General features: G+C 39.3%; 1 protein-coding gene and 1 pseudogene across 1 annotated transcript in view; both read right to left on the bottom strand.

The window, feature by feature from the left end:
* Positions 1 to 22,356, bottom strand: part of CFAP58 (cilia and flagella associated protein 58) — a 105,566-nt gene that overhangs the window by 49,097 nt on the left and 34,113 nt on the right. Inside the window, exons 10-14 of the mRNA XM_054435952.1 lie at positions 13,076 to 13,237; positions 12,002 to 12,148; positions 5,987 to 6,127; positions 4,588 to 4,811; positions 1,658 to 1,769 (exon numbers count right to left, since the gene is read on the bottom strand). Coding sequence (XP_054291927.1) covers positions 1,658 to 1,769; positions 4,588 to 4,811; positions 5,987 to 6,127; positions 12,002 to 12,148; positions 13,076 to 13,237 — 786 coding nt within the window. The remainder of the gene's footprint in view (positions 1 to 1,657; positions 1,770 to 4,587; positions 4,812 to 5,986; positions 6,128 to 12,001; positions 12,149 to 13,075; positions 13,238 to 22,356) is intronic.
* LOC129007035 (small nucleolar RNA U13) lies at positions 5,585 to 5,698 on the bottom strand (annotated as a pseudogene).

Genomic DNA, 22,356 nt, shown 5'->3' with positions numbered 1-22,356 from the left:
TTTTCAACTGCCTCCCAGAGTCTCTATTTTCTAATTTTTCTAACAGAAATTGATGTGGAATTGGAAACTTTAAAGATCTGCATGAAAACACATGGAATAAACTAATGTGACAGTAAATGAATTTAAAATCTTCATCTCCACTTCGGCAGACATATCCATATTACTATTGGGTTAGTAAACTACACCACTCTTGGCATTTGAAGAGGAAGGAATGAGGGTCCAAAAGAGAAAAGAAAAAGAGAGATGCTATTGACTCTGACTTTGCTTAAGAAATGCTAAGCAGTGCCAACTGATATCCATCTATTAGGACTAGATTTGGCACACATTCACCTGGCAGGGTTGGATGCTGTTAAAATTCAGGCCTCATGTTTACATAACAACTTATAATGCATTATCCTTAATGCTTTCTTCATTAAAAGGAAAAAATAAAAACGGAAAACAAGAATCTACCTGGCTGATTTTCTTTCTTACAAGGAAAAAATAAAAATTAAAAACAAAAATAAGGGAATTTTTATTTTTTCCTCTCTTAAAGGTCCCTATGTAAAATACATATTGTCTTTTCCATTCTTAAAGAAAAAAATTAAAATGAAAAACAAAGGCTGGGCGCAGTGTCTCACGCCTGTAATTCCAGCACTTTGGGAGGCCGAGGCGGGCGGATCATGAGGTCAGGAGATCGAGACCACGGTGAAACCCCGTCTCTACTAAAAATACAAAAAATTAGCCGGGCATGGTGGCGGACGCCTGTAGTCCCAGCTACTCGGGAGGCTGAGGCAGGAGAATGGCGTGAACCCAGGAGGCAGAGCTTGCAGTGAGCCGAGATCACGCCACTGCACTCCAGCCTGGGTGACAGAGCGAGACTCCGTCTCAAAAAAAAAAAAAAAGAAAAACAAAAACAAGAATCTCCCTGGTTGATTTTCTTTCTTATACCTGCCCTGCTTTATCTTATATGACACACTTACATCTCACAATACCCTGATCATTCATTTAGTTGAAGGCCCTTTTAGCATCCACATTGCTAGTTACAACTAAAGAGATGGCTTTTTCTTGAATAAGCAGAGTTTGTCTTTAACTGTTATTTTCAGTGCTGGTGGTAATGACTATCAGAAAGTCATAGAATAAAACTAAATATGAAGTTGATTATCCATCCCCTACCAATGGGACTTTAGCTGTGTCCCCAGATTCTAAGAGAAAGGGCTTGGCTAATGCAATGCTTTCAAAAAGAGGGCAGTTCACAAAACTGTGTTTTCTGTGAGTAATAAAAGGATGCAAAGATCAATTGAAAGATGGTGCAGATGCTGGTGACCAATATCATTAAAGGCCATGAACATCCAAGACTAACAGGCAGCCTTAGGATAACTGGTTAACCAAAACCTACCCAAGCCAGAAAAATAAATGTCAATTGGTGAAGCAGGTTCACAGCTTTCACTGGGCTTTCTTTAGGTAGAAAGGATTTTGTGCAAGACTTTTAAAACAAAACCCAAATGAACCATCTGGTTCTGAGAGAACTCAATTTACATCAGATCCAGCCTTACATTTTAGGTGACAATTTGCATAGCATTAAATAAAACCTCGCTTCTCGTTGTGCTTTAGGTTAAAAGCTTCGCGTGGGATAGGAGGAGAGATTTGGGGATGGGGAGAACACGCTGCCAGATGTTACCTCGAGCTTCCTCCATCTGTGCACATTCAGGGGATTCTCCAGCTCCTCCTCCAGGGCTCGGCAGCGTGTCCTCTCCTTCAGCAATTCTCTTTGCATGTGAAAAAACTCCTGTCTGAATAAGACAAACTTCATTTTGCAAAGAATTATCCACCCGTTTGAATATCCTATCTATATTTAATTGGTTGCATACCCACTATGTCTTATACAAAAAGTTGGAATTAGGGAGAATATTGTGAACACTGGGACCAGCCTCCTAAATCTGGGCAAGATGATATTAATTCTTGCAGAGCTCAAGAATTGGCTTAGCTTTCAAAAAAAAAAAAGTGCCAGGGCCTCAGAGTCAGAGTCATGATTCTGGATACTCAATAAATTTATAAGTATACGAAAAGAACAAAGGGCAGGGGGATTGTATTAGTCTTTTCTCACACTGCTAATAAAGACATACCCAAGACTGGGTAATTTCTAAAGGAAAGAGGTTTAATGGACTCACAGTTCCACATGGCTGGGAAGGCCTCACAATCATGGAGGAAGACAAAGGGAGAGCAAAGGAACATCTTACATGGTGGCAGGCAAGAGAGCTTCTCTAGGGGAACTCTCATTTATAAAAACCATCAGATCTCATGAGACTTATTCACTACATCACTACAATGAGAATAGCATGGGGGAAACTACCCCTGTGGTTCAATTGTCTCCACCTGGACCCCACCCATCACACGTGGGGATTATTACAATTCAAGGTGAGGTGTGGGTGGGGACACAGAGTCAGACCATTTCAGCAGTGAATTATGACAGTTTCAATATACTGTTTAATGTTTCTGAATGTCTCTACCGTGGTAATAAGTGAACTGGCTACAGTCCACAAGCTCAGCACCTGACAGCAATATATTGAGGCTCAGGTGATAACCTAACACTAGTTAGGGCATACATCTCTACCCTCACTACACATTGAAATCCCCTGGGAAGCTTTGAAAAATACCTCTTCTCCTGGACCCAATCCTTAGAGGGATTCTGTTTAATGGTCTAGCATGGGTCCCCGGCTTCACAGGTCTTGGCGATTCTCACATGCAGCCCGGATTGAGAAATCCAAGTTAGAAGTCGTGATGAGATTTTATGTTGAGTTCCACAACTACACAGATGGCTGAAAAAGTCCTGAATAACTAGCTCTGGCTGAAACACACCGCTAAAATCTTCAGAAATCTCTAGTTGATAGGTAATATGCGACAACCATCCTCAGTGTTGCGAGCTGGCTGTCGCCCTATCGAATGAGACGTTGGGAGGCAGAGAAGAAGCAAGCACTTGCATTGACACAGGCAATAAGGATGTTATTATCTGTCCTCGCCTGCTGCAGGGGTGCAGATTACTAATACTAAGCCATCTCTTTTACTTAATCGCTTCATTTAAACCAATAATACAACTTCCCCTCATTAGCAGGACAAACCATTAGAATTAACTGCATGATGTTCACTCAACAGGGCGCTCAGAGCAAGCTGCTTAGAATTAAAAGCATATTTTTAACACTTCAATTTTCTAGAATGTCATCAGAAGGGGAGGGCAGAAATATTAGCTACTGTATTTGACCGCCTGCTTTGTACTAGACTCTGTACTAGGCACATTGATTTGTTTTCCTGTTTAATTGTGACTACAAGTCCAAAGCTCAGGGAAGTTCAGTGACTTGCCCAAGGTCACACAGCTTGTAGGTAGCAAGACAGACTGGAATTCATACTAGCTTGCCTCCAACCTTTATTAAGTTGTCTTCCCATTGAAAAGAAAAATAAAATATATTGTCAACAAACTAGCAATACTGAATGGGAATGGATAAAATTTGGTCCTTTGTGTATGTAATGAAAATAACTCATGGCTGACAAGTTTAGTGATGGTTTGGAGTCTATTCAATAGCTACTTAGAATGAATCCATTTGTCTCCAAAATGTCAATGGTGGTATCTCTGGGTAGTAAAGTTATGAGTGATTTTCTAATCCCTTCTTTATATTTTTTCTGCATTTCTCATATTTTCTACAATGAATTTGTACTACTTTCATCATCTGAAATACAAGCAACTCCAAAAGAAAAAAAAAAGAAAAAGTATTGATCTATCCTTGATAGTGGCAACCTCGCTATTCCTGAATATATTCATTGCAATTAAATATCCAAACTACCTTCTAACCCAATTGATTTGAGAAGCAGATCCAAACCATGTCCTTATTCCAAGATGGTCAAGGATACTGTTCATCTACAAGTCTGTGGGGAATAAGGATAGCTACTGAGAAAATACCAGAACTCTTATTTGGTTTCCTGCAATTGCCTATATAAAACATGGTGACGTTTTCCCAAAGGGAAAGTAGATCTTGTGTAATGCAAGATTTAAAGAAAGAAGAAGGCGCACTAAGCTAAAGTGAAAGCTGCAGAAGATAAATCAAAAGTGAGATATAAAATTTGGCCGCCTTCTAAGGAAACGAAGTTTTCAAGTAGTGATAAAATTATATTTTCCACCTCTTTTCTTCCTGTATATAATTCCAAGAAAAAGATGTGCAAATGTTACCAGATTAAATTTCAATATTGATGCTCCCTCTCTTGCATACTGACTTATTAAAGAAATTCAAGAAAGCTCATTGGGGGAAAAAATTTCTGAATTGTAACTAATTTCCTTGAAAATTATTTTGTAAAATCCAGAATACGGTTTTTTAAAAACCTTTTTGCACTTGCCCATACCCTCCCGAAAGGAAGCTGGTTCATTTTTGTGACACAGCATGGGCACAATGGAGATGTTATGGAAAAGCTGTTCTTATTATTCGTTAATAATTTCATCCTGTAAACTTCATTTTGTACAACTCAATAAAGACCTTCAATGAGCAACAAGCATGACTACGAAGTGATTTTAGGAGCTCCCCACGTTGCACTGCGCCCTCAGCCCTGAGTTCTATTATCTATTACCTGAGTTCTTCAACATTAGCCACACTCCTGGCAAGAATCCCCTTTTCCCGGCGAAGCTTCTTGATCTCAAGTCTGAGGATTCTCATGTCCTCCAACCTCTGGTTGTACTGGCTCTCCCCTTTATTCAGCACAGACTGTTGGATCTTGATCTTCTCATAGAGCAAAGCTAACTCGTCATTGCGCCGAACAAGCTGAGACCCCAGGATATCTCTCTCACTGATGACCTAGGAAGGTAGGGAGGGGCATAGTCACCAGGGAAGAAGAAGCCTTAGCTTTTCATTGTGGCAGCACCATTCATTCAATGAGTATCCATCAAACGCCCGCATGTACTGGGCACCACATGGGCTGGGCACTGGAAAGAGCTGGCTAGACAATCAACACTGGACCCCTCCCATTAGAGTTTTTGAAAACACCATACAACAGATAATTCTTAATAATATTAATAATAATAGTCCAAGGCTGGGTACAGTGGCTCATGCATGTAATCCCAGCACTTTGGGAGGCCAAGACGGGCAGATCACTTGAGGCCAGGAGTTTGCAACCAGCCTGGCCAACATGGTGAAACCCCATCTCTACTAAAAATATAAAAATTAGCCAGGCGCAGTGGCACATGTCTGTAGTCCCAGCTACTTGGGAGGCTGAGGTGGGAGGATCACTGGAGCCTGGGAGGAGAAGGTTGTAGTGAGCCGAGATGGTGCCACCACACTCTAGCCTGGGTGACAGAGAGAGACTCTGTCTCAAAAATAATAATAGTCCAACCATCTAATAATCTGTAGCCCATGTGTGTATTGTTTTGTTTATTTCCAAACCCATTATATTTATAAATGTTCAAACCTGAATGACTTCATGGTGGGCTAGCTCTTGCCAAGTTCCACTACTTCCTTCTGTCTTGCACTGGCCAACTTCTCTCTGCCAGGTCCCTCAGAGCAGTTAAATTTCTAACCCCCAAATTATGCATTTGGGTTTCTATCTCCCAAATTGTTTTTTATTTTTTTCATGTTGGATGGGTAATGTGCCGACATTGTGATAAGGTTTGAGGGAGGCATATCTTACACACACATGTGAACACCCAGTCAAGATCAAATCATGTAATTATTAATTGCAATTATATGTGAGCAACTGTTTTATACTAGAATGCAAGCTCCTTGAGGATGAACCTTATTGTCTTGGGGCCAACGTGTCCCTAGTGCCTAGAGGAGTGACTAAGGCATGGGAAGTGCTCATAAGTCAAATAAAGGAGTGAATATTTCATAATTAATCAACACAAGATGGGTCTCTGCTGCTGTTCTTCCAATAGGGCTGGTTGGCAGAGCTTAGAGAGGAAGGAAGTTTCGAAGGGTGGAATTAAATACTCGTGTCTGTTGACAAGGTCTGCAAGTCCGACAAGGAGGTGCTCTACCTGGTCTAATTCCTTCCTCTGTCTCAACCTCTCCCCGTCAGCCTCGGCAATTATTCGCAGGAGTTTTCTCTCTTCAGCTTCTTGCTTTTCAATAAAGTGTTTGGTCTCCAGGGCTTGTTGTCTCAGCTTCTGCAGCTCAGCCTGACAAAGAGTGGAAGATACAGGCAAATTTCAATTCGTTACAGCACAAACCAGGACGACAGGGCCCGGATTCAGATGTACAGCTGTGCTTCTTACTCTTTCCTCTGATGTTTCATTTAACACAATTTGATCTCTCTCACAAGCAAAACAAGCTTACAACACACACACACACACATACACACACCACACACACACTCATAAAGAAATAGCAATGCACATTACAGTCATCACGTTTATTCTGAGTTGTGCCCTTGAGGGATTTCTATCATTTTTCTATATATGTGTAGCAGGGGCTTTATTGGTATTCAGCAGCACTTTATCTCTTACCAGCTAAACACCAGGAGAATTCACAAAGAATAGTGCAGAGCAGGATGTGGGGGTGAGGACAGGGGAAGCCTCTGTGTGTACCAGCTCCTGTAATGGCCCTAACACCACCAGCACATGAACTGCAAAGGTAAAGCCTTTTGTAAGCAAAATTAAACTAGTCAAAGATAATAACTGTCTATCTTGTAAAACATCCTGATGAAACAGAAGGGATGTCATTTATAAAAAGATATATAGATCCTACTTCTATGGCACTTCCAACCCAGATGAGAGGATAAGATAGACAAATATTCTGCAAATATTAAGAAGTCTAGGCAATAATTTTTCAGCGTCTTGATTATCACACAGACAGTGAATTGATATTATGGGAGGTCAAAGAAAAGTCATCATTAGACTGGGGGTAGCAGGGATGCTTTCTCAGAGAGCTCAGACCTGAATCTGGCCCCTAAGTTTATATGAAAATCATAGGAATTATGGAGAAAGGGTGCTATGGACTGTTAAGTTTCAGCAGGACAATTTTTGTCTCATCAAAGCGCACATTCACTTCTATTCCACAAGTTTGTTTGTGACCTACCATATCCCAGGCGTGATACTAGGCATTTGCGTAGCTACTCCTATCTCCGTTTAATGCAATTACAGAGACAAAAGCAAATAACTTGCCCAAGGTCATGGAGCTATTAAATAGCAGATTGAGATTCCAACCCAGATCTTTTGATTCCAAAGCCTGTGCTCCTTCTACTGTTACCACCCAAGAGTTCCAAATTAAATATAGAAGATAAGCAAGACTTGAGGGATTCGCCATCCATTGAAGATGACGAATAACCAACAAGTGTGAAAATGCTATCTAACTATGTGAAAAGGACATGCGTGTACACATAAAGGAGTTTATATTTCTGCCTTGGGTTTAGAGGGAAGAACCAGTAAGGTCACTGGCAGTTGACAGATACTGCCAACATGGAAGGTTATGTGTTAGAGCAGGGCATTCAATAGTCAGGCCTGTGGGAACAAAGGCGTGCAAACTGTAAAGTACCTGGTGTGTTCACCAGACAGTGAAACAGCCAATATGGCTGAATTAGAGAGTTAGGTAGGGAATAGCTGGAGGTAAGGCTCACAAACAGCTAAGCCAGACAGGGAAAGGCCTTGTGTGCCATGCACTATATAGGGCATGCAGTGGGGGAACCAAAGTTACATACGTTACAGGAAAGAAGAATATGCCTTTGAGAGGTTCCATGCCCAACTGGGATGGATGATGGATATCACAGACCAGGTCAGAACAAGAAGAAGCAAATGAGGAGGAAGAGCTCTGCTTTCTCCCATGCTGGAATCACAACGGAGATGACATGATAATATTAAGGTTTCAACTTGTCAATGGCTTGCAAGTTGGCAAATGTCAGTAAAAGAGTAATAATTTTTTCCTTCAAGTCAGTATTTGGACCTCCACCTACCAAGAAATGACACCAAGATGATGGAAACCTCATACTTTTAAGTGCCTTTGAACCAACCCAACTTTAGTTACGGTCTGTCTCTGCCCCATGAAAACCAAAAGTCATTAATTCTACATCTCAGACTTATCCAAACAGTAAAAGATACTGTGTACCTCGTAACAGATGTGTAATGTCACAAACTGAATGCAACCAGGTACTATAAAACCAAGGGTTTCTTTTATGACGTTTTGTTTGTTCATTCATGAAATATGTTTTGGTCTAGGGATAAGCAAAAGGAAATACTTATTGAGAAAAGATCTCATCTAGTATTTACCACTTGGGGGGATTGTCTGTTAGGAAACAGAGCAAAGAACCAGCCTTTCTGTTTCTATAATCATTTAAGGTGACAGCAAAGACAGCAATAAAATACCTATTTGGCTCATGCTTTCTTTAATAAAACTTTTATTTTCCCAGATGTGCAACATTCACTTCCCTGTTCTTAAGTGCCAAGAGCTGATCAGAATCAATCAGCAGAACAAAATGAAACCCCTGTTATATTAAAATGCAATCAACAGTGTGTAAAAGTATCTGTCTGAAATGTAAGACCACTCGTGTATTTGGCATTGCCAATACAATACAATATATCAAAATAATATATCAAAATTCTGAGTGGTCTCCTTATGTCATAAATTTATGGGCTGTAAACAAAATGTGGCATTAGACATTGGCAGAAAATGTTAATATCAACAAAATATCTTGGGTCTAATGCATTTAGCAGTTATAAATCTGAGCCATCTCACCCAGGAAGGATGGCAACAACCACTATGCATTCAAAAGCTCATCAAGCAACGCCCTAGGTGGGACCTGAGGTTTCTGCACCTATCCAAGTGTTACTGGTGGTATAAAGTTGTAATGAGATGGCGAGACACAGCCTTTACTCACTGCTTCCACAATTATACAATTTTGCAAAAGGCATTATGGATTATCTGTAACCAGATTTGGCTATGGGCATAAATCATATCTCAAGAGTCATACTTGTAGAATTTCTCCCATTCATACATGATCTCAAACCGAGTTTCATAGAAATCATCTGTTTAAATCTAGCAAAACAAATAGTACCACCTGAAGTCTTCTAGCCATGAGAATAATTAGGCTCTGTCTCTCTTTCTCTTTCTCTCTCTCTCTCTCTCTCTCTCTCTCTCTCTCTCTCTGTCATGGATAACAGCTCCCTATCTATGGCAGGCTACAGAGTCCACTGAGTAAAAGAATATGGTGCCCTGAAGCCAGGCCCTAATGTGGTGCTGAGCTCTGGACACAGATAATTTGCTGCTGAATTATTCACCAAGAATCAAAGTGCTCTCAGATACATGTAGGATGATTGGAAAGAGACAAGATAGAATCAGGGGCTTGTTAGGACTGGAAGGCAGACACTCCAAATGAGATGGTTCCTTCAGTGCTGATGAAACAAGCCTGGGACACAATGCGCAGATGAATGCAGACACAGCAACATCTACAGAGAACTATTGACATCCTGTCACAACCATAATGTGCTGACAGTGTACAGGATCCTCAGGCATCAGTGGAGACTGGTAGCAACAGAAAAAGTAAAAGAAACATGGAAGGACAAGATTTGTCTGCTGAAGGGGATGAATGAAGATGAGGATGACTTACTAAAGACAGTCATTTGCCTATCGGCTTGGAAAAGTCGTAAATTGAATTGTCCTGTCCAAGGGTATCTCACAGACTACCTAGCAGGCAAGGGCTTGCCCCTCCAGGAGGGATTATGTACCCGCGTAGCTTCGTACAACTCGCAATAATAAGATAAATGTCTCTTGGAGTAAAGCTACTAGAAAATCTGCCCTTTCCCTCAGGGTTTTGGTTGGCAGACTTCAGATGCATGAAATCCAGGGACCTGTGTGAAATGTGATTCATTCTTAGGCTAAAAAAGTCAAGAGGCTAAAACTCAACTTTTGAGCTGTCATATTTTTCTAGAGAATGTCAAACGGGCTTAATGATAGGCCAAAATTATCCAGTCGGAACACCATTGCAAGTCATCCTTGGATAGCCTCAAATAATAAATCAGGCAGGCCTCTCTCTCTGCTCCTCATTCTTGCCTTCATTGGAAATGCAGGGAGAAAGGGCATCCCAGTTCAACAGTAAGTCCAAAGCAATCATCTTCCTATAATCAATGACCCAAAGCCATCCAGACCTGGGATTCTCCATTTGGAGCAGTCTCTGGAGCAGAAGCCTTTTAATCATCCTTCATGTTCACCAGCTGCCAAATCTGCTGGCCCAGGTCCAAATGATACAGGACTTTATTGCCCTGTATTTTATTGTATTATGATGCTTCTTTGGAGCTTTATGTAGACACCTGATGGCAGAGGCCATAAATGAAACAAATATTAGCTAAAGCCAAACTCTGAGGAATTAGGAATAATTGATATTTTGTATAGGACAGTTGTTCTAAAGCAGGATTTTGTAGAACAACATTAGTTCCAACTTGGATCCCAGTATGGAGTAATAATTAATCTTTTGAATAGAGCATTACTAGGGAAAGTAAGAGATGAGACCCAACACCATCCTTTAAAGAGAAAGAGATGATGCACCAAATGGATTACATTGAGCCTTGCTAACATGATCCATACCGCTCATGGATGAAGCAATGTTTAAAATAAGTTTCTTCCGATTCATTCAGCAATAAATAAACCCTATCCCACTACAAGCTTCACAGTGGAACAAACTGTTTCCTATAAAACTCTGGTTTCGAACGAGGAGTATAAGGGCAAAGATGCAGAACATTTTTCAGTTTTAGAAAATATATGTATATTTCTTTATATATAAAAAATGCAGAATCTTCTATTCTTTTTCTATCATAAGCTAGAGTGGGGGAGATGAATGTCTGAGACAGGTAAATATATCAGTTACAATATCTTTTTTATACATGCACTTTTGTTACAGTTTAATCTTTCTCAAATGAAATGAGCTTTACGTTAATTTAATGTAGTAATTCTATTTCCATGAAAACCTATAATTAACTTGACAAAACTCATTATTAAATTGAGAGTGCCTATTTCAATCTATGGCATCTTACAATCTAGAAAATATGGCATTGAACCTGCCCAACGCTAGATATAAATTTTCAAGACAGTGACTATCTTCGAAAACTAATATGTGCAGAAAGCAAGGTACCCAGTCTCTAATTTGTTGTAAACAGTTTCTGCAAGTGGCTCTTAAGCACCCATGAGTATTCTGCACATATGTTTTCATAACAAAAGTGGCATTATTTTCTTAGAAGTTCCTTTTTTAATCCTTGGTCAAATGGATTGGAAGGGAAATCTATTGGACTGGATAGGGAAAAGAAAAATACATTAGGTTTAGTGGTGTGTATAGTAAAACATATTTGGTTAGAGGATTTAAAATGGCATAATTATTTGCTTTGTATTCTTGGAAAGGGTCCTTAAGTTAGTAGACATAGAATATCCTAAATTAGTAGATTTTAAAGGGTACGTCTTAGTAAGATATATGAAGACAGAGATGATCCCTGGAAGAGCAGCTGCAAAGTTCTTAGACCCGCAGAGGTAAAGTGAACTACAACCTGGTCAAGGGTAAACCAAGTGAGAACAGAGCTTTAACACCCAGTTAATAAGACTGCAGATAGAAACGTCACATGCACACAAAGTAAAAAACAGAGGTACAAAGCATCACCTTATAGAAGGCCCAGGGAGGAGTTTGGGAGGGTTGGGTGTGAGCACAATGGTTGTACTTGGTTGTAAATGCAGAGGGATTGTAGCGAGCTTGTAAATTCAAGGACTTCTTGGCACTGCCGACCTGCTAGGTTCTCTCCCACTGATGTATGATAGCCTGCATAAATGAAGGGGGTGTGTGTGCATCTCCACTGCTCCCTTCCCCCATTCTACCTAGCAGCACCACCTGTAAGGAGCCCTGACCTAGAGATGGTAAAGCTCATCCTCCTGGTGCCTTGTGTGCTTGGTTTGGGTAACTAGCAACTGTGACCACAGGCAGGCATGGTTGTTCTCCCTGCCCCTTGCTGCCTTCAGTGAGACTGAAGGCTGCCTGAGTGGGCTGATGAATTGTTAGTCCTTTGCTTTTACTATGAGGTCAGTACCTTCAATGTTTCCTTTTCCTTTTCTATTCGCTGCTGTTCCAGGTGCAGCTTCACAAGTGCGGACTCTTTGGCAGAGATTTCTTCTTTCAGCTGATCTACCTGATGGGTCATAATCTTTAACTTTCTCTTCATTTCTGTTATTTCATCCTAACAAAATGAAAGGAGAAATGTTTGAAAGTGAATTAGACATCATCGTCCCTGTGGAAGTTCAATATATATTTCAGAGATTTAAGGGACGCTCTCTCAAAACGATGGTCTCTTGATCAATTACAACTAGGCTATTCCTTTGTCTCTAGTGCCCATCGACCTCAAAGTACTTTACAGTATTAACTCTCAAAATGTTCTCATGAAATACACACAAAATATGCATAAGGAACATCACACACACACACCTTATTCCTCCTTTCACGAAAGGAATTGGAAGCACAACAAACATATAACTAAAAGATTTTGAAGTGAAGCTCTGGAATTCAAGAGTATGCTGCTGCCCTCTGAGTCATGGTAGCTATTAGCAGTTTTAAAAATTAGAAAGAGAGTTGGGCACAGTGGCTTATGCCTGTAATCCCAGCACTTTGGGAGGCCAAGGCAGGTGGATCACTTGAGGTCAGGAGTTCGAGACCAGCCTGGTCAACATGGTGAAAACCCTGTCTCTACTGAGAATACAAAAATTAGCCAGGCATGGTGGCATGGGCCTGTAATCCCAGCTACTCAGGAGACTGAGGCAGGAGAATCACTTGAACCCAGGAGGCAGAGGTCGCAGTGAGCCGAGATCGCGTCACTGCACTCCAGCTGGGTGACAGAGCGAGACTCCATCTCAAAAAAAAAAAAAAGTAGAAAGACGAGAATAGTAATTCTACATAATAATTAAAAGTAGGACCATGAGCCCACATCCTATTAAGATGTGTCATTTCCATTTCAAATAACCTGATAGTTTTGCGTAAATTGATCTTTTCAGGTGAATTTCACGAGTTTTTTTTTTAATCTATTCTAAATTCTGCCATTAGGATAACAGAAACTGTTTTAAATGCAGGGTGAGAATAAATCAAAATGTAAGGACATAAATATATTATTTACCTGAGCCTCAACCAGATTTTTGCTATACAGATTCCTGTCTGATCTCACAGCTTCATATAGGTTCTGTTGCTGTTTTAATTTAATTTCTGATTCAGCTATTTTTTTCCTGTAGTCAAAAATCTGCGTTTCACGAACTTTTATGTCTTCCATGTTCATAAGGACCTGGAGGAGAAAGAAGTATATGAATGTGGTTAAATAGCCCATCTGTGCTTATTGGTTCAGGACAAATGGAGTTTTTTATCTAAGGGTGGCTGGTAGAGACGCCAGTAATCAGAAAATCTGACAGTGGCTGTAATCACTGCAGTACAACACAGAAATTCAGCCCAACTGATTAGGGGCAAACACACATTTTGTCTATACTAGAGTTCTGCTCAAGTATAAAGCTTAACACAGTTATTTTGTGATCACAAGAAAGAAAAAAAAAGAGAAGAAATTCTTTCAATTCTGAAAACCTCTCCTGACCACCCTACCCCCAAAAAAGGGGAAAAAAATAGTCGCAGGCTTAAACAGAGCTTAACACAAAGCACTAAGAAAGATAAGAGATAACCTAGCTGTTTGGCCACACTGGCTGCTTATAAAGTTAACCACAAGAAAGAAAAATGGTCTTCGAACTTTGATAGCAATCATAACGTTATCTTGCCAATGTCAAACTCACTCCATCAGGGGAACTGAAAAGCCACTCCGTAAAAATGCATTCTATTGTGCACAAAATACTTCCAGGAAAGATGGGATGGAAGAACTACTGCCTCATTTTTGCAAGTATGAAAAACCAACACCTGAAATTCCACCATGAGTCAATACCTCTCAACAAGCCATGCACACAGTAGCAATGACGTCATCATGACGCTCTGCTGCAATGTTCACAGAAGTTGCTTTTTTAAAGGTAAACTTCTTTAAAAAGTCCTTAAGAAGAAAAATTTTCACGAAGAAATCTGATTAAATCAAGGAAACTACAGTGTAAATAACAGCTAGAGCACATAAGGAGAAAATTCTTAAGAAAATTTCGCTGTGTTTCTTGGTGTTCCCTTAATTAATGGTTGTAATGGGAGGACACAGAGCAATGTGACAGAGCATGGAGGAAAAGGGGACACATATGAAGAAACAGGGCCATGTCTCTGGGCCCACGTCTCTGAGGAAGTGACAGTTTACCTAGAACGAAAGGTGGAAAAGGACCTCTTAGACTTCTGCCATCCTGATATTCACCATGACTCAGGTATGGGCTACTTGTGAGCAACATGTTCCCGAATTATTGCACTTACAAGAATCCATTTTTTCCACTTGCAGAACTACCATCCCAGAAAATACATAAATGAGAAGTCCGGTTCTATTCTTTCCCTATCAGAGTTAATGATGGCTATGATTTTAAACATTTATCCTTTATATATTTAAATAAGCACCTTTCAAAATTTTTTTACAGGTGCTTAAGGAGGGATGGGATTGAATTTTAGTAAATGTCTTTCAATGTATATAATTTTGTACTATTCTTTCTTATTGGGTCAACTGATTTGATAAACCTAATAACAGATTTTTCCTTTTAAAAATATTTTAAGTTCTTTATATATAGTTCCATGTGCCATAACTTAAAATAAATTCATAAATGTGAAATATACATTTATTTTCCTTATTTACTTGAACTTTCTTTCTCCCTTCAACATCAGCCCCTCTTCTACACGAAACAAAACTAGGTTAACAATCTACTACGTATACTTCCATATTTTTCATTGGATTCTGCATATTCTATTCAGGTCTACAACCTAATAATAATAGCTAATATTCATCGGTTACTTTCTATGTACCTGATATTTTATATGTATTAGCTCCTTTAATCTCTCAAAAATCCTCTAAGATATGTACTATTATTGCACCCAATTTTACAGAGAAGGAAACAGATCAAAATAAGTAATATTTACAAAGTTATTCAATGAGTAAATAGACAACTACACAGATTTGTTTGTTTTCTGTTTTGCTTTTTGGGGTTTGTTTTTACTTTTTAGCCAAATGGGATCTTATAATTACTCTTATGCACTTTCCTTTTTATCATCGAATAATACCTTGTAGAAATCATCACTCAAATTCATTCTCTTTAAAGGTTGCATAATATCCCATAGCGTGGGTGTGCCATCATAATTTAATTCTTCTCCACTGATGGGCATTAACTTTGTTTCCACTTTTTTGCCACTCTGAACCATGCTACAGGAAACATTTTTGTATGTGTATTCTCACGCACTTGTGCTTTTATTTCTGTGGGATGGATTCCCAGGAGTGGAATAGCTGGCTCAAAAGACATATATATTTTCAACTTTAATAGATATTGCTAGATTGCTTTCCAAAATGGCTGTAACACTTTACATTTCCACACCACCAGCAATAGCTTTCTTAATAGAAAGCTATCCTTGCAGCTTCAGGATGAACCCTCTTTGGTCATACTGGATGATTCTTTTAATGTACTGTTGAATTTGGTTTGCTGGAATTTCATTTAGGATTCTGCATGCATTTTCCCAAGTGAGCTAGGCCTATATCTTTCTTTTTAGTTCTTTTTTAATCTCAAGGTTTCTGTTGGTTTCATAAAGTGAACAGAGTACATTTCTGTTCACTCATTCATTCACTCCCCCATTTATTCATTCACTCCATGAACAGGTACTGAGGACCTACCTATGGCAGGCACTGTAAAAGCACGCATGATAGAAAGAAGAATAAGACACATTCCCTACCCTCAAGTTCACTTGTAGGGAGTGACTTCACCATAGAATGGATAATCAAGGAACGGATATAACCAGTAAACTGAGATATGCACCAAGTGTTATGGGAGAATCTAAGACTGAAAGGTTAATGCTTAATAGATTGAAAATACTTTGAACAGCATCATCAGCATTCAGAATATCAAGCAGCACGTTAGAGAAAGGAAAAAAATTGTTTGTTCAGTCACTTTCAGAGATGTTAGAACAGGAATAATTCTTTGCACAGGCAGAATAATGCCACAGAGAAAGGAGGTAGCCAGGGGCATTTCTTTTTTGAGCATCCAACTAGCATGGTCTGTCTTTCTGCAGACAACGTGCACAAAAGTCACAAACTTGCTTCTGGATTCTTGAAGCTGGAGTGATAAGAACCCATCAGGACACCAAGAAGATAAAAGGAATTAACAAATATTGAAACAAGCGGAAAAGACAATTTACAAGCAATGTATTTCTAAGTGTTGGGACTCGGTTTATTTTTATGGAAATCATTCAGGCCAAAGTCATGCAGAAGTTCAAATCCCGACAATTCATAAAGTATATGGGTGTTAAGTAGTAGCCAAACCTCTTGTCAGCAAGCTGCCCCCGTTAGAAGTGGTATATCAGAGACACAGGCTGCCCGCTGTGAGGCTGGAGCTTAATTAATATACACTTTGAGATACCTCAAACCAACTCATGAGATATATCACATCCAAATATAGAAAGTTTTATTACAGCCAGAGAATTGGTGCTCCTGGCACTCCCAGGCTTCAGGGGAGTCCAGAAAATGCTTACAGTGCGTGACAAAAGTACAGCCTCAGTTTATAACCTACTCCTACCTTTTCTTTTGCTGTTAAAACAACCTGCCAATAGAAATAAGAGTGAGATAGAAATCAATAATGCATACAGGAAAACTGCAGCATAGCCAAAACATCACATAGACCAAGGTGGGATTAGAAAGTAGGTGATTGCATTTGGAACCCCTTAATGTACATTTGATGAAATATCAGTACAATAAACTTCTCAAATAAGTTTTCCTGACTTGATGTCAATGGTTTGAATGCTGACAATGCTTTTGCCTTCATAATGAAACTGAAAAACTCACTCTGCAATAATAGAAAACAACTACGCGCCCTGGCTTGTGAAATATTGAGTCTTCCCTGTTTTTCTTGCCTTGTTATTTTACCCTCTATCTTGAATTTAGAGAGGCATATCTATGGCTTTGATTTATTTGTATAACATATTATATTATGAATGGGGGATATAATAATATCTATCTCACAGGGCTATTATGAGGATTTAAGTGAGAGAATATACGTCTGTGCCAGCATATAAGTACTTAGCATATAGTAATTTAATCATTTAATAAATGTTAACAAATTATTATGATAGTTTACACTATATCACGTTACATAATACTAGTACTTTAAAAAGTTAATTTGATTTTCCTCCGAATCAAATCCTGTTCTGCAGGAAAAGTAATGATATGAAGCGTGCTTCTTTTATTATGATAGAAAAAGCTTAGAATTTGTGTTCCCTTGATTCCTCTCTCCAGGATTCTACCCAATTACACAGGCTCTGTATAAAATTCAAATTAACATCAACGAAACAGGAGATTTATTTCATTATGAAGATATCTATCTAGTGGACAATATTTCTTTAATCAGTTTTTGGTTTCTTTGCTTGCATCAAGTCCCTGAAAGCACATTATTATTCATTTCCTGGAACCTCTGTCCTGAAAAGCTTTGCTTGACAGTGTTATAGGCAAATGAGCAAAGAGCTAGGAAATTTGTCGTTAGGGATTTGTTCAAAAGAATGTTTTTTGGCATATAAAATGTCTGGGAGGTGACTGCCAGAAGTTTAATATTTGAAATGAAAAAAGAGGGAGATCCTAAAATGAGGCAAGTGCATCATGTGAAAAATGTTCAGCAGATTTAATAATTTACTAGGAGTGGTTTTATCTAGAATATGTAAAAGTTCAGAAAGCAGGAAATATGGTAGATCACAACTTACCATGCCATTTCTCATGCCTCTCAATTTATCTGAATAGTGAAAATTAGAGTGCAGCAAAGGAAAATCATGAGGATAAAAACTGCTGTAATCGTGGGGTAGATTATCTTACGGTTTAACAAATGTTCACGCTCTCCCCTTGTCCCACAACCTAAAGAGAGAAGTGCATTTCCCTTGCTGTTGATGTTAGCCTTGGCCATGTGACTCGCTATAGCCAATGGGAGGTCAGAATATTAGACAAGTAGAGAGACACGAAATGTGCCTGTATGCGTGGCTTTGTCTCTTGTTCTCCTTCCTTCCCCCATGAGAAGAACATGCATGTGGAGGATAAGAAACATGTGGTCCAGAACTGAGCCCAACCCACATCCCAGAGCCAAGTCCAGGCAAGCCCAGGTTAGGTCAGCTGAACCTCTGTCAACTGCAGGTGTGTGAATGAGAAATAAGTGCTTGTTTTTGTGTTCCACTGAGATGCTGTGGCTATTTATCATGCACTATTATTATTGCAAGTCTTGACGGAGACAAACACATAGGAAAAGGTTTGGGATTCTGAGCCATCCAGTTCAGGCACAAAAGGGGATCTTCTTTCTCACTGGCAAATGCCAAGCTAAATGAATACAATATAATGTAGGAGTTTAGCATCTTCAAGTTCACTTTTCTTTCTCTAAGCAAGAAAGAACAAGAAGGCAAATGTTGATGCTGTTTTGCAGCTCAGAAGGAAGAAGAGACCAGGCCTGGAAGTCACTCACAGCTAAAAATGCCAATGATAATTCAGATAAAATCAGCCATTGTGGTAACATGTTTCACGTGAATTTAAAGGAAGGGCAGACCCATAGTCATAAGTAAATATATTATTAGAAAATAACTTGACACAGATACTTAAAAGTGAGCCTCTGACTAGTTAACTCAGATGTCCAATTATGCTTTCCATTCATTCTTAGTTCAAAAAATATTTGAGTATTTATTTAGTAAATAAGCAATATGAAGAACTCAAAATTGAAGAAGACTTGCCCCCAAGAAGCCAATGTGTAGAATGAGGCAGACATACGCAAATAACAGTTACGTGCACATGGGCCTCCTCAACTGCCGGAGGGGAGCCAAGTACAGAGGAATTAGAGATCACTTTTAATAAAGCTTCTTGGGAGAGGTGGAATTTTATTTGGTCCCTGAAGGAAAGACAAGGTTATTAATAGTGTTTATTTATATTTTAAATCAGGATACTAAAGTAATACATATCCATTTTACTTTTTCTTATTTTTATTTATTTATTTATTTATTTTTTGAGATGGTGTTTCACTCTTGTCACCCAGGCTGGAGTGCAATGGCGCTATCTCAGCTCAGTGCAACCTCACCTCCCAGGTTCAAGTGATTTGCCTGCCTCAGCCTCCCAAGTAGCTGGGATTACAGGTGCCCACCACCACACCCAGCTAATTTTTGTATTTTTAGTAGAAACGGGGTTTCACCATGTTGGCTAGGCTGGACTTGAACTCCTGACCTCAGGTGATCCACCCACCTCGGCCTCCCAAAGTGCTGGGATTACAGGCGTGAGCCACCAAGCCCAGCCCATCCATTTTAGACTAGCTGAAAAAAAAAAAAAAAAAAAAAGCAAAAAAGGAACAAATTAAAACAATTTGTATCCTTATCACCCAAAGATAACCACTATTAATATGTTAATATGGTTCCTTCCACTCATTTTCCTATTAAAACAAAAAAGGGTAACTAGGCATCTATCCGCTTTTTCTTCTTGCCTAAATTCTCACAGAGAATTTTTCTTCATTATTGTAGATGAAACACACACACAAAAGGACTTTCCTCTAGGGCAAGTCTATGGAGAGTCTCCTGTCACTGATTTTGCCTGGAACATGGTCAGCCTGTACAGGTCTTTCTTCATCTCCAGAAAATATTTTCCCACTACATGCTTGACTAGGGGCTCATTTCCATAATCAGAAACCAACTCTCTGTAGGCTGGTTTCTATTCTCTGCCCTCTTCTCTCTTATCTTCTCTATGATAATTTTTGTAGAGACCAGGTCTCCCATGTTGCCCAGGCTGGTCTTGAACTCCTGGCCTCAAGGGATCCTCCTGCCTCAGCCTCCCAAAGTGCTAAGATTACAGGTATGAGCCACCACACCTGGCCTGATTCCATTTTCCACAACAATCAATTCTGTTCTTTACTAACTTTGGTGTGGATTTTAAATCTGCCTTTTTTTCTTCTTCTTTTTTTTTTTTTTTAGTTTTTATACAAATTGATTCTTATTTTGTCCAACTCTTCCTTTTTATTTCATCTTTGCTTTTTCCTAGCAGTAACGCCATGTTGGATTTATAACTCAGGTGACAGTCCTGTATTCTACTGGGGTCACCTTGTCCTTTACAACAACAACAGGTCTAGACTTTCCATTCTGTGTGCTGGGAAGCCCCCAAACCCTCTAATATCTCCAAGAATTCTTGGAGGAATTGCATTTCTTCTACTTGCTGTGGCTCTGGTTTGCTGTTGCCATAGCATTCTAGATTCTCAGGTGCATCTTGTCTCTTGCACATACTGTCCTTTTTCTGGGATGTGTCATCTCACATCCTCACCACCCCATGCCTGTGCCCGCAAAGTGCAATCACAATGCAGGGTTGATGTAGCAGATTTGCCACCAGAGGTTTGAGGAACTTAAAATCAAATATTGGACGTCACTGATTTCTGCAATTCCTCCATCATTCCTGTCTCAGGGAACTCCTCAATTCCAGCAGCGCCCAGCCTACTGCCTTGATGCTGACATTGTGTGCCCTCCTCTCCCATTCTTCCCCATCTACTCCCCATTTCCTGCTCACCACCCACTCCTCCTTTCCCACTTCCTGTTACTTTTCTCACATGACTGTTTCACTCTGGTTCATGGAGCCTCACCTTTCAAACCAAGGCAAATATCAAGGTATTTTGCTAAACAAAGACTGTTCCTCCCACAAGGGGAAACTTGGCACCAGGTTTTACGTACTTACACTCTTTGAAGGAAGCCAAACCTTTTCTCTGCATTTTCTTCTATTAGGTTAAGAACCTTATGAAATCGCTGATAGTCAATTGTTTCTTATTTACCACAAAAAGGCAATTTCAAAGGGTTCAACCTAAAGTTCTTGCCATAGAAGCATTTTCAAAGCCAGACCTTTACCGTGGGGCTTCTAGAAGCCATTCTCTTTCTTTGGTTCTCAGGCATGTTTTCCCATAGGCTCCATTAGGCTGCTGTTTTCTTTATTCATTCTTGAGCAAGACAGGATTTACCACAACCTAAGAACAATGCCACTAAGATGAAGGGGTTTACCTTTGCCCAACTCTTACTATCCTACGGTGGTGGCAGATCCACTTTCAAATCTACAGCTGGAAACACAGTGACATGCCAAGTCCCAGTCCACCTCCCAATTTCTAATATTCTTTAGAGATATTGGAGGAGCCAAATTAGGTATGTCTCCAGTCCTTTTTGTATACACACAGACAAAACTGGAGACAAACTCTACAAATAATTTTGCATTGTCTTTCTCAGATTCATATTAGAAACATGTTCCCATCTTTAAAAATAATTTGCAAACACATGATTTTAACAGCTACATAATACTATGTCAAATAAATGTAACATGATTTATTTAACCTTTGGGGGGGCTGATTCCTAGTTCTCATTATTATAAATTATGTATTTAAAAAATATTCTTTCATATAAATCTCTCCATTTCTTATTTTTCATTAGATTCAGTTTTTTCTTAAAAACGAAAATTCTGGGTCAAAAAGATAAACTTGGAACAATGTATACTCACTTTAGAAGTAGACGAAAATGTCAGTTTCATGACATCTTCCCCAGCCTTTGATATTATTTCTCAATACCCTACAAATAGAATGCACATAAGGGAGCTTTTTGTTTGTGAGAATGAGTGTGTGTGTGTGTGTGTGTGAGTGTGTGTGTTGGACAGTAAAGAAAGAAAGAAATATGAGAAGGGGACAAAGAGATATATATATCCTTAAGAAGCCCAGAGATGCACAAGTGGCGTAGCAACTGATACATGCTGTCAGGGGTCAAGCAAGACACAGAAAAATTGTAGGTGATAAGTAATATTTTAAGAACTTGTGTTTAAATTATTTAAGTAAGACATTATGTGCGGTTGAATATCAGAACTTGTGAAAAACAGTTAACAACAAAACTTGGTATCCGAATCTCTCTTTTACAAGGAAGCCAAGAAAAATATACAATCGTATATTAAAATCAGTGGCAGCATTCTTTTTACCACTTATCATTTATCCATTTGTTTAACAAATACTTTTTTGGTGTCTGTCATGTGCTCATGTGCCAGGATGCTAGAAATAAAGAAATGAATGAAATAAAGTCCTTGCCCCCAAAAGCTCACTATAAAGTGGATAAAACAAATATGCAAATAAATAATTACACTATAGATTGATAATCGTCATTCCAGAGACATTAACAAATCCATAAAAGTACGAAGTGACAAGCTCTGCCCATAAGGAATCAGAGGAAGCTTGACCTGAGCATTTGAGTTAGGTCTTAAAGGGTGAATAGGAATGTGCCATGCAGAGACAGGAC

Source organism: Pongo pygmaeus, chromosome 8 (genome assembly GCF_028885625.2).
Source record: "Pongo pygmaeus isolate AG05252 chromosome 8, NHGRI_mPonPyg2-v2.0_pri, whole genome shotgun sequence".
Taxonomy (NCBI): Eukaryota; Metazoa; Chordata; class Mammalia; order Primates; family Hominidae; genus Pongo; species Pongo pygmaeus.
This window is presented reverse-complemented; position numbering and strand designations above follow the sequence as displayed.